The following is an 11,410-nucleotide window of genomic DNA, read 5'->3' on the forward strand; positions in this document are numbered from 1 at the left end:
ATTACACTATAAGCCTATATAAAAGTGTTGTTCATGTCTAAAATGAAAATGTGTAAATTATAATTTAGAGTAAAATATTTCCATCCCTCTACTTTCACCACAGAAAAGTTACATCAGGACTGAATAATGACTTCATATTCCATACCAAGGTTTATGTGATGTGTACAAATACAAATTCAGCATTTCAACTTTATTTTTCAACCAACTATTTATGTTAACATATGAAACTGTAAAATCTCAATATTTCCAATATCAGAACTTTTTCAACCAACTATTCATTATAAATGTAAAGACAGGGGGTCTTTGTCCATGGTCTTTGTCTGTCTTCCAAGACAGTGGGTTTGGCTGCTGTGTAGGTGGGGCTGATGGTGCATGGCCTGCTGGTGGCTGTGTCGGAGGGAGGTAGGTGGGATTGTCCCGGGTTGATGCTGGGATTGTCCCGGGTTGATGCTGGTGGCTGGATGGGAGGTACGTGTGCTAGGCGAGACTTCTTTGCTGGCTGGGTTGATCGTGATGGCTGTGGTGGAGACCTTTGTATCGAGGTGTATCTTAATCTTGTGGCAGGCACAGATGGAGGTGGAGGCCGCTGTAGGGATGCTGGTCCTCTGGTCCTCGGGTCCTTGGTGGTGATGGCTGTGGTGGACGCCTTTGTACCGAGGTGTATCTTAATCTTGTGGCAGGCACAGATGGAGGTGGAGGCCGCTGTAGGGATGCTGGTCCTCTGGTCATTGGTGGTGATGGCTGTGGTGGAGGTCTTTGAGCCACGGTAGATTTTGACCTGGGGGCCGGCACAGATGAAGGTTCTGGCTGCTGGATAAACGCCGCCTCTGGGCCACTAGGCCCGGGCAGCTGTGAAATCTGAAGGAAAAAAAACATACCTTTACATTTAGCAAATCAAAATAACTGTATGACGTATTTTTCTCTAATCAAAAATGGAAATAAATCCACATGCCATATTATGACTTTTATGAAGGATTAAAGCCTTCTTCATTTCCAGTATATAATACAGTGATAACACACACAACCCGGTTGACTGTACTCACTTTAACCTGGCTCTGTTGTACACTGATAGGCACAATATTAGCATAGCATTAGCGCGCTATTAGAATTTCAATAATATGAACAATTATGAACTCAGACCAGCATTTCACATATTTATACAAGCAGAATACACTTGAAATGTAAGCCAAACTACTGCACGGGAGTCATACACCTAGTAACATAGAAGAACAAAGAAGCTAGCGGACGCCATTAGCCACTGTAGTGGAGCCGAACTAGCTGACAGAATGACATTAAACTACACATAAAGAACAGTTTCAAACACACTTCTTAGATCGAAATATGACATAATCTTTGTACACACTACTAACCTGTTGAACAGGAGAAATGAATGAAGCAGAGGGAACGTTGTTGCCGTTCCAGCCAGAATGCCAAGTCTGCGGCAGACACATAATAACAACACTTACTTTACGGCATGCGCTTAGCAACACATTCCCTTTTACGGCATGCCCACTGAGGCTTTTCCGTGTCCTATACTGCCCTCTGCTGTTTGTAATGATATACAATATTTAACATAAACATGCCTTCGAGAGTATAACTTAATTTATACAAGACAATATACATTGAAAATGTGCCCACATATTGTCGTGGATATTTTAAACTCTTCAATACTGTAAAGATGTACAATGAGAGTAATCAATAATAAACTGGTGAAAGCAGGCAGCGTTGTCTTTCGTTGGTTCTTTATTTGAAGCGCTTCAAAGGTACATGTCTCACAGAGTATAGAGTAGTCTGCAGGAGTGCACACAGGGTATAATGTGTGTGTGTGTTTTATAGAGGACTGATGCTGTGCAGGAGGTAATAAAGTTAAAGACTTTGACAGAAAACTGTTATCTTACAATCCTCCCATAGGGAGGACCGCATTCTTCAGGTACGACCTTGGCGGGATACTCCCTTGTGGTTCAACAGGTTGAGTTGCTCCCATACAATTTCTAAGCATAATATAATCATTTGGCTTTACCATATAAAGTAACATAAGAAATTGCCACTACAATATTTATGCGGTTATCTGAATCATATTTCTACCCCTTATATTCGAAAATATATGATTAAATATCTAAAATATGCGCACTTCGACGCTGCGTGGGTGGACTCCAGTTATATCTTTCAAACTAAATCTATCCACTATCTGCTTGTAGACTAACGGTCAAAGGGTCTAATATCCGGGAGGGCCGGGCTCGAGTCTCGGAAAGGAAACGTTTTTTTTTGTTATCTCTTTTCATTCACTTACAATCTTTGTATAAATGCAAAGTATTCCAAGGTCTGCTTCACCTTAATTGTCCCAACTGCTTGGCAACAGCTGTCTGTTCTCCAGTTGTTTAAGGTGGTAGCATGTCGCCTGCGTTCATGTTTCAAATAAATGGGAATTGATCAGCCTCAGATGTATTAATTTATAAAAAAAAAAAAAATTGAATTCGAATGTTTCTCTTCAGTGCAATTGCAATTGCACATTGCATCATTTTTGTGTTCTTTGTTCTGTTTTAGAAAGGAAGGATTGTTTACTTTTTTCGTTGTCTACAAAACCGGAAAAACAACATAATTGTGCTTTTCCAGACACTGAAGAAAGAAAAATACCATGAATTTTCGGTATCAGGGCTGTTAGGGAAAAGATCAGGCAATATATCTTGAGAGAAAACTTATCTTTTGATCCCGTTTGAATTGTGCCACGAATTACACTTATGATGTTTGTCATCTTAAACAATCACTTCCATGTCAAAAAACTCAGTTTGTCGTAAAACTGTTGAAATATAAGACTATGAAAAATACGCAACTAGAAAGAAGTGAAATGTGCCAACGTGACGGCCGTCTTGGTGTGTGGTGCGCGACGGGAGATGTAGGTCATTGACTGGTTTCAGGCAAAAAAAAAGTGTTACTTCACAGTTTTACGACACATTTCAATTTTTTTGACTTGCAAAATTATCTTTTAAATTGACAAAAATCATATGTGTAATTTGTGGTTCAATTCAAACGGGATCGAAAGATAATCTTTCTCTCTCCATTGACTTCAATACATACCTTTTCCGAAATAAGGTCCCATGGAGCTCAACCGGAAAGGGAGGGACTTCGCCTCTCTATAAGCATGCAGCAGCAGTAGCAGCAGGCGGAAAAATGTCCACGAGAAACTTCATCTTGCGTTGCAAAAGGACAATAAATGACTGCACAAGACTTCTCCAAACAGATGATGCCGGTCATGCCGTGTTACAATCCACAGTAACGAGGTAAGGGCCAAGCCTATCGCTACTACCAACACAAAGGAATGTAGTTTGTTTTTGCATGTAACGTAAACTGAGGTTGTGTGAGATCTTTCACACTTACAAATTCTGTCTTCTCCCCTATTTCACCAAACCGTTTACTGGCAGGTTAGAAACCATGGAAAGGAGCCTCGAGTGGTCACGGGGCAGGCTAATTAACGTCCCAACAGCTGATCTTTTACTTCAGGACCTTCGGGAATAAATACTTGAAGTCCGGAGATCTTGGCCTACCACACCCGCACAACAAGGTAGGTCGATGTGATAATTGTTCACTTTAGCATAGGCTTTCGTTGATAAACCAGTGCTAGTATTGTTGAGTACTAAGTGTCCAACAGGCCAATACATTTTAAAGTAATTATTTGTTTTAAATATGGGTAATACCAATATAAACACCTTTTTTAATCTGTAGTTGCCAGCTATTAATTACAACATTCTGGTGAGACGCTCTGAGTCTCGAGTTGTCCACTTAAAACTGTACTCCAAATTCCACCTTTATATCCTGCCACAGTAGAGGAGACGCTATTCCCCCTCCCCCGTCGAGGGCAGTCTGGCCATCTGTAGTACACCACGTATCATCAAACGTGTGAATGAGGACATTGAAAGGGTGCCAGAGGGGGAGTCTCTGTCTTCAGGGTTGGAAGACACAGACTGCAACTATGTATCTCTATGCCCATACACATTTATGCTTTTGTTCTTACTGTATACTACAACTATAGTGTATTGCATGTCCACTGGTTTAATGCCAAACTGCATTTCATTTTTTTTTAAAGTATCTTTAGGCTGGGCAATGACAATAAAATAGACGCATTGTGTGCGTTTCTGGCACAACGGCATAAATGCGTTGCTTTTACAACAATGACAATAAATGTAATCTAATGTTTTGCTGTTGTTGCAGGTCATTCTGGCTACCACGCCCCACTCATTTTGTTGGGTGGTCGAGGTCCCCCACAATTCAGCATTTCCAGAGAGCAACTCTCTTTTTTGAGGAGCTGTGGTTTTACAGCAACAAAGATGGCACAGATATTAAAAGTATCTCTGCGCACAGTGAGACGGCGATTGAGGTATGTAGCAATGTCTTCAACATTGGAAGTGCCATCTTGTCTCAATTTATTGTAAACATCCCAAGGAGGGGTTGTAGCCATGTTACACTATGCATGTTGTAAAGTAAATCTGAATACCGTAGGTCTCATATATTTAAAACATGTTTATTTTTCAGGCAGTTCCACATGCTGCGCTCTGGGACATACTCCACCATCTCAGATGCTACACTAGACTACCTCATCAAGGAGATAGTGGCTGGGAATAACCAGATTGGCCCTGAATCTGTCAGGGCACAGCTGCAGGCCCAGCAGATGTGGATACAGAGACGCAGAGTGCGGGACAGCATGAGGCGGATAGACCCAGAAGCAGCTTCACTGGACATGTCCTCTCAAGCTGCAGAAGACAACTCCAAAACAGTGGAGGATCTGCAGAAGCAACTGCAGGAGTTAAGAGTCCAGCGAGAGTTTTGCTAACAGAGGTTTGCTGGCTCCGACGACAACATCCGATTCTATACAAGGTAATGTTTTGGCTAAATTCTATCCAAGTTTTTGAGATGGGTTAGCTTATAAAGAATCCTGTTTACCTGCCGTGTGACCGTTGACTATATGCATGCAGTGTTGGAATAAGTACTCAACTTAACTGAAGTATAAGTACAAATACTATGGTTTTAAAATACTCCTGAACTGAACATGTAGAATCATAAATCCTGTGTTTTCATATATAAAAAGTAACTAGAAACTATGAAGGTTAACTAAATGTGGTGGAGTAAAACATATTAATACTAACAACATACTGATAATATTTTACTACAAGGGGAAATCTTCAAAACCTTACCAAAGTAAAAGTATGTCAATATCCACTGCGTTTCCCCCAGTTGCACACGTAAGAATGAAGAGTAAACGTAGTCATTGTGTGTAAAATGTTCCCTGTATGTTTTAGATTATTATTACTGCTGCTAATGTAGTTGCTACATTTTACTGCTGTAGATTACTATACCTGCACCTAGTGCCTTCTTACTCAGTCTATTTGAATTGTAATGTATTATAGCAAACAAGAGGAAAGCATTAGCCCATGTGTTACAGTTAACACGATTGTATTTACTGTCAATTAATGACTGACATGTGTCTTTTGTGTACAGATTCCCGAGCTATAACCACCTGATGGCCTTCTGGTTTTTAATTGAGCCTTCAATTCATTAAATGGTTTGTGTTACTAGAGCGATATCAACTGCCAAGAGTAATGAAGAAGTGGTTACACACGCACGTCCATCAACGGTAGGTTACGTTTCTTTTAACACACAATCTAAACACAAACTGAAGGGAAAATGTCTCTCCGACATTTCATTGCTTTTGTGTAGGCTAAAAGGCTAAAGTACTCAATCCTTTTTGAATACATCAGAGAACTAAAACAACTTAATGTTTTTCCCATAGTGTGCTACACTCATGACATTAATATAGTAACCTTTTTTTGTTTTTATCTTCCAGAGACAGCTGCTTCAGCCAATTGACGAGTTCTTCCTTTTTCTATGCTTCCTGTCGGTGGGTTTGAAAGAGAGGGACCTTGCAAACCGCTTCAACGTACACCAGTCCACTGTGAGCCGCATCATTGCAACATGGACAAGTTTTCTTACAACTTTATTGGGGTCACAGTGCATCTGGCTTACACCTGCAGAAGTTCAAGCCCACCTCCCAGAGGCATTCAAAGATTTCCCAGACACACAGGTGATCCTGGATTGCACAGAGCTGAGGTGTCAAACACCATCCTCACTCCTCCTCCAAAGTGAAATGTATTCTACATAGAAATCTCACTGCACCATGAAAGCCCTGGTTGGCATAGCCCCACATGGCGCAGTGACATTTGTTTCCAGTCTGTATGGTGGTTCTGTCAGCGACAAGGAGATTTTCAAACAATCTGGAATAGCTGCGTTGTTGACTGAAAACATAGCAGTGATGGTAGATAAGAGCTTCCTGATCAGCGATTGCTGCAAATGCAAGGTGTACTGCCCACCTTTTCTGTCAAAGCAGAAGCAAATGCCAGCCTATGAGGTGAGGGAGACACAGGCCATTGCCAGACTGAGGGTTCATGTAGAGCGTGTCATTAGGAGGATAAAAGAGAACAAACTTTTTGATGGTGAATCCCACATAGGTATTGTTTGTATTCTTATCGATAGTCATGAACTTTCTCTTGTGACAAAATAGACTCTCCGTTAGTAAACGTTTACTCTGTGTAAAAGTGATTTCTGTGTGTAAAAGTGAGGTAACATGTGTAGATGAATAACATCAACTTGTATTCGTCCCACACATACACACCTATAGATGTAGTTATATTTGTGTCTGTGACTTTATATTGAATGGGAAATAACTGGAAAATACCTGTGTAAGAGAGAGACTCCTGTCCCGCCTCTCCATTTTAATTTTAGTTGTGCATTGTTATTTGTGCTTTAGAAACATTCCACTTGAACTTTATTTGAATGAACTTAGTTGTAATTATTGTCCTATATTTCTTTCAGATTTCACAGCTGCCTGGGCCTAGGAGAAAGAACCTCCATCTGTGCCTGCACCAAGGTCAAGATCTACCGTTGCTCAAGGGCCTTCACCAGAGCCATCACCACCGAGGACCAAAGGACCAGCATCACTACAGCGGCCTCCATCTGTCCCTGCCACAAGATTAAGATACACCTCGGTACAAAGGCCTCCACCACAGCCATCGCGATCAACCCAGCCAGCAAAGAAGTCTCGCCTAGCAGACGTACCTCCAATCCAGCCACCAGCATCAACCCGGGACAATCACACCTACCTCCCTCCCACACAGCCACCAGCAGCCCATGCACCATCACCCCCACCTACACAGCAGCCAGACCCACTGTCTTGGAAGACAGACAAAGACCATGGACAAAGACCCCCTGTCTTTACATTTATAATGAATAGTTGGTTGAAAAAGTTCTGATATTGGAAATATTGAGATTTTACAGTTTCATATGTTAACATAAATAGTTGGTTGAAAAATAAAGTTGAAATGCTGAATTTGTATTTGTACACATCACATAAACCTTGGTATGGAATATGAAGTCATTATTCAGTCCTGATGTAACTTTTCTGTGGTGAAAGTAGAGGGATGGAAATATTTTACTCTAAATTATAATTTACACATTTTCATTTTAGACATGAACAACACATTTATATAGGCTTATAGTGTAATTGATATATTTCACTACTTTTGTGAACCAAAGACTTTGGTGAACAAAATCTGAAACACCAAAACAAATGGATGACATGAGTACATATGTGTTTCACAACAGTTTTGAAGTTTTCCAAAAATCGGATTTCTAAGCTAGGTTTCTCATAAGACAGTGCTCTAAGGTGAGTGAATTTGCATTTCTAGCAACACCAGAGACTACTGAACATTTTGACATGTAACACCATGCCATGTTATAAGAAGTACATTTAAAAGTGGATTTAAGGAGACATCTAAAAATTGAGAAAATACCTTCACTTCACACTCCAGAGGTTTAAGGAAAAGGGTAATGCCATTTTATTTAAAAAAACAATGAAGGCAGGTTATATTGATATATTGATTGATATATTTATTATATTCAAAGGCAAATTAATACTTAGTCCCCTGAATCTGGAATAATGCACAATTTACAGCACAGCCTCACCATGTCAGGAACTTTTCATCTACAGATTGTTTTGGTCTGGCTTTATCCTTCACTGATTGGTTACAGACACTTTGAACTTATTGGCTAAGGAAATCAGAAGGAGGGGCTCATTATCATATAAAAAACCGCGCGAACATTCGCACGTATATTGGCCCGTTTTTTCGCGCGAACATACGGACCTCCCCGTATGTTCGCGCGTTTTTTCACCCCCGTATTATGGCACTTTTGGCTTTCCATACATGCATGGCTTCCTTCTGCAGGTAACGGGGAGACGCGCTCTGGCGGCGGTCTCGTTCAGGATCCGAAAATACAATTTAAATATTTTTGCACACTTATTCCACTTATTCCTAGTGTGCCACTGGTTACGGTGCCGCGTGCCAATGCTGGCACGCGTGCCAGGGGTTGCCGACCCCTGGTTTATATGTATGTATTTGTGTATAGATGTTGCAACTATACAGAGCTTTAGCAATTACCTGTAACTATGGTCATGCTAATAAAGCTATTGAATTGAATTGAGAGAGAGGGAGAGAGAGAGAGAGAGAGAGAGAGAGGGAGAGAGAGAGAGAGAGGGAGAGAGAGAGAAGTGACCACATGTGAAGAGGGACAAAGTAATGACAGAATAGTAGTTTGCATTAGACATGCTCAAGAACAAATATAGAGAAGACATTCAAGGAGAGAGAGAGACAAAACACAGATTCAACGGTAAACATGATGTATCTTTCTATTTATTTAGCTATCCACTATTTAGACTATGTGTTTTTGATTGACTTGATTAAATGGATTTACTACCTCAATGTATGTGTTTTCAGGCCGCCATCCTTTCTGTGGCCAACATTTGGGGACAGTTCAAGTCTTCTGTGGCTTCTGTGGCAAAAATGTACAGTTTTTGGCAGAAGTTTAACACAACAGTAAGTTCACTTTTTTTAATTGTATCTGTTTCAAATGCAAGAAATAAGGAGTCAACACACTACTCTGTTTAGAATACTAATTGGCAGATGCATACACTAGTTATCAGCATGAAGGACACGTTTTTTCATTGCTGTTCATGTGACATATGTAGAAGCCATCATTAAATTGTGGACCAATGCATTAAATACACAAAACAGCTTATATTATACATTCATAATTGTGTATTAGTTCTCTCTTTATAGAGAAAATTATACATTTAGAATCAGATTTTGAGACAGTGAGCCATGACATGATGTTTTCTTCTTTTTCTCCTTGTGTTTTTTTTTTATTACAATCAGCATCTGACAGCCCCACAGAAGAGGACCTCATTCGGAAATACTTTCATGATGGCTTCAGCTACGATGACATTTTGGATTTTCTGGAAACTACCCACAATGTAAAAATGAGTCTGCGTACTTTAAAGAATACATTTAAAAGTCTTTCATTATCAAGGAAAAAAAACTACTCCCCTCTGGCTAATGTTCGTGCTGCCATTCAAGAGTAGGTAAATGGACCTGGCCAGCATTACGGTTACCGCTCGATGTGTCAGACATTGCGGCAAAAGCACTCCCTTACTGTAAAAAGGGATGAGGTCCTGAACTTGATGAGAGAGCTTGATCCCTCTGGAGTTCAACTTCGCAGTAATAGAAGATTTGTACGAAGAACATACAGCTCTGAAGGACCCAACCACGTCTGGCATGTTGATGGCTATGATAAGCTAAGGCCCTATGGTTTGGCCATCAGCGGATGTATTGATGGCTACTCCAGAAAAGTATTGTGGTTGAAGTGTGGAGCAACAAACAAAGACCCTGGGGTCATTGCTCAAAATTACATACGTTGTGTCACAGAGCATGGAGTCATACCTATGAGGCTGCGTACAGACTGCGGCACTGAAAACGGCACAATGGCAGCCATCCAGTGTGCTTTAAGATCAAGACACACTGACCATTTTGCTGGGGCTGCCAGTCACATGTATGGCTCTTCAACAGCAAATCAAAGAATTGAAAGCTGGTGGTCGTACTTCAGAAAACAGAGGTGTTGTGCTTCTTTCTTTTTTTTTTACATCCTTGACAGTGAACATAGTATATCATAAAAAGTAATGTAATTGTATTTTCAGTGTATTAGTTCCGATCTCCTACAATAATTGTTTTACAACTAAACTCTGCACCACAGGCACAGCCAAAACATGGTATGCCTAGTATGGTTGCTGATTTCCTTTTAATTTAATTGATCGGAATCATCAGTTAAAACACAGATTACCCCTTTATCTCTGTTCCTTAATACATTTCTTATAAATATGACTATTTGATACCACAGGTTTACTGTTATTTGTTATATTTATTTTGAATCCCTTTAGATGGAAATCATCAATGTATAAAAAAAAAGCTCTCATTTGAATCTGTTTCTTCAGGTCTCAATTTTGGATGGGTCTCATGAATGACCTGAGAGAAAAACATCACTTCAGTGGCAGTCATGCGCACACATGCCTGCGGTTTGTCTTCATGGGTGTGCTACAGAGGGACCTTGACGAATGCAGGGAAAAGTGGAACACGCATATTATCAGACCTGTAAACCAGTCTCGTTGTCCATCCGGGAAACCAGATGTCATGTACAACGTGCCATACAGGTTTATTTATATCAATTAAACATATTTCTCAATTTTGTTCAGATTTATTTTTAGTAACTGCCTAAAATTCTAAGAAAAAATCAGTTGCCCCAAAGTACATTTTTCACTATAAATTAAGATTGTGTCATAATCTGTTCACCTCCGTCAGTCAGTTATTACTCAAATAATATCTACTATTAAGTGACAGTAACTTTTTTAATTTTCAAAGAAGTTCAACAACAAAACAACATTTCAAGAACAATTGTGTACATGTGAATAATAAACTGTTGAACATATTGCACATCCAGGTACGGTGGAACTGACTGTGGGTTCCCAGACCCACAAGACGACTTGGGCCAGTTTGTTCTGGACTCGACCAACAGTCTATGTGGAGACGACCACTTCCAGGAACACTTTGAGAACCTTCAAAGAATGAGTGGTCTAATGCAACCCTTGACCTGGGAGTCTTGTGTTGCGAACTATATAACTATGAAAAACATGGCTAATTTGTAAATTGTAAGCCCAGCTTTCAATAAAGTCCAAAACCAGGCGAATTTTGGATTCCAAAGTCCATGTTGCTTTCAAACTGTTCGTAGGTGCTTGACATTGGTATTTCTATTGTGTTTGAGCAGGTTCTGCCGATTGGAAAGCGAGATGTCCGGTGAAAAACCAATCGGGGTCTCGACTGGATTCCAGACGGTGGCAGGGTGTTTAACCCTGTTGAGAACATCAGGATGTCACTGAGGAGGAGTCCTGTTCGTTTTTCCGAGAAGAGAAAGTAGTAGGCCTTTTTTTTTATTTTTTTTAAATATCAAGATTGATAGAACTGCTATTAATAGCTAATTA

At 40.2% G+C, this 11,410-nt stretch overlaps 1 protein-coding gene across 9 annotated transcripts; it reads left to right on the forward strand.

The window, feature by feature from the left end:
• The first annotated feature begins 2,073 nt into the window (after positions 1 to 2,073).
• Positions 2,074 to 7,375, forward strand: LOC307029342 (uncharacterized protein). 9 transcript variants are annotated; one of them, XM_079665229.1, is made up of 7 exons: positions 2,390 to 3,278; positions 3,420 to 3,559; positions 4,207 to 4,372; positions 4,528 to 4,869; positions 5,491 to 5,626; positions 5,837 to 5,890; positions 6,862 to 7,375. In XM_079665229.1, exons 5-7 carry the CDS (start codon positions 5,592 to 5,594, stop codon positions 7,277 to 7,279), a joined length of 507 nt encoding a protein of 168 aa, XP_079521355.1. In that variant the 5' UTR covers positions 2,390 to 3,278; positions 3,420 to 3,559; positions 4,207 to 4,372; positions 4,528 to 4,869; positions 5,491 to 5,591; the 3' UTR covers positions 7,280 to 7,375. The 9 variants fall into 9 exon arrangements, 4 of the variants coding, with proteins under 4 accessions (XP_079521355.1, XP_079521354.1, XP_079521356.1 ...); XR_013805291.1 differs by having other exon boundaries at positions 2,074 to 3,559; positions 5,837 to 5,944; XR_013805292.1 differs by having other exon boundaries at positions 2,386 to 3,559; positions 5,837 to 6,073.
• Positions 7,376 to 11,410: the final 4,035 nt, after the last annotated feature.

The sequence above is a fragment of the Notothenia rossii genome (assembly GCF_949606895.1).
Source record: "Notothenia rossii genome assembly, chromosome: 2".
In the NCBI taxonomy this organism is placed as follows: Eukaryota; Metazoa; Chordata; class Actinopteri; order Perciformes; family Nototheniidae; genus Notothenia; species Notothenia rossii.

Coding starts and splice junctions, on each gene's coding strand:
- LOC307029342 (XM_079665228.1), top strand. CDS start 5,592: ATGAAGAAGTGGTTACACACGCACGTCCATCAACG. Junction 5,627..5,836: donor CACACGCACGTCCATCAACG/GTAGGTTACGTT, acceptor TTTATCTTCCAG/AGACAGCTGCTTCAGCCAAT. Junction 5,891..6,861: donor TTTTTCTATGCTTCCTGTCG/GTGGGTTTGAAA, acceptor TATTTCTTTCAG/ATTTCACAGCTGCCTGGGCC.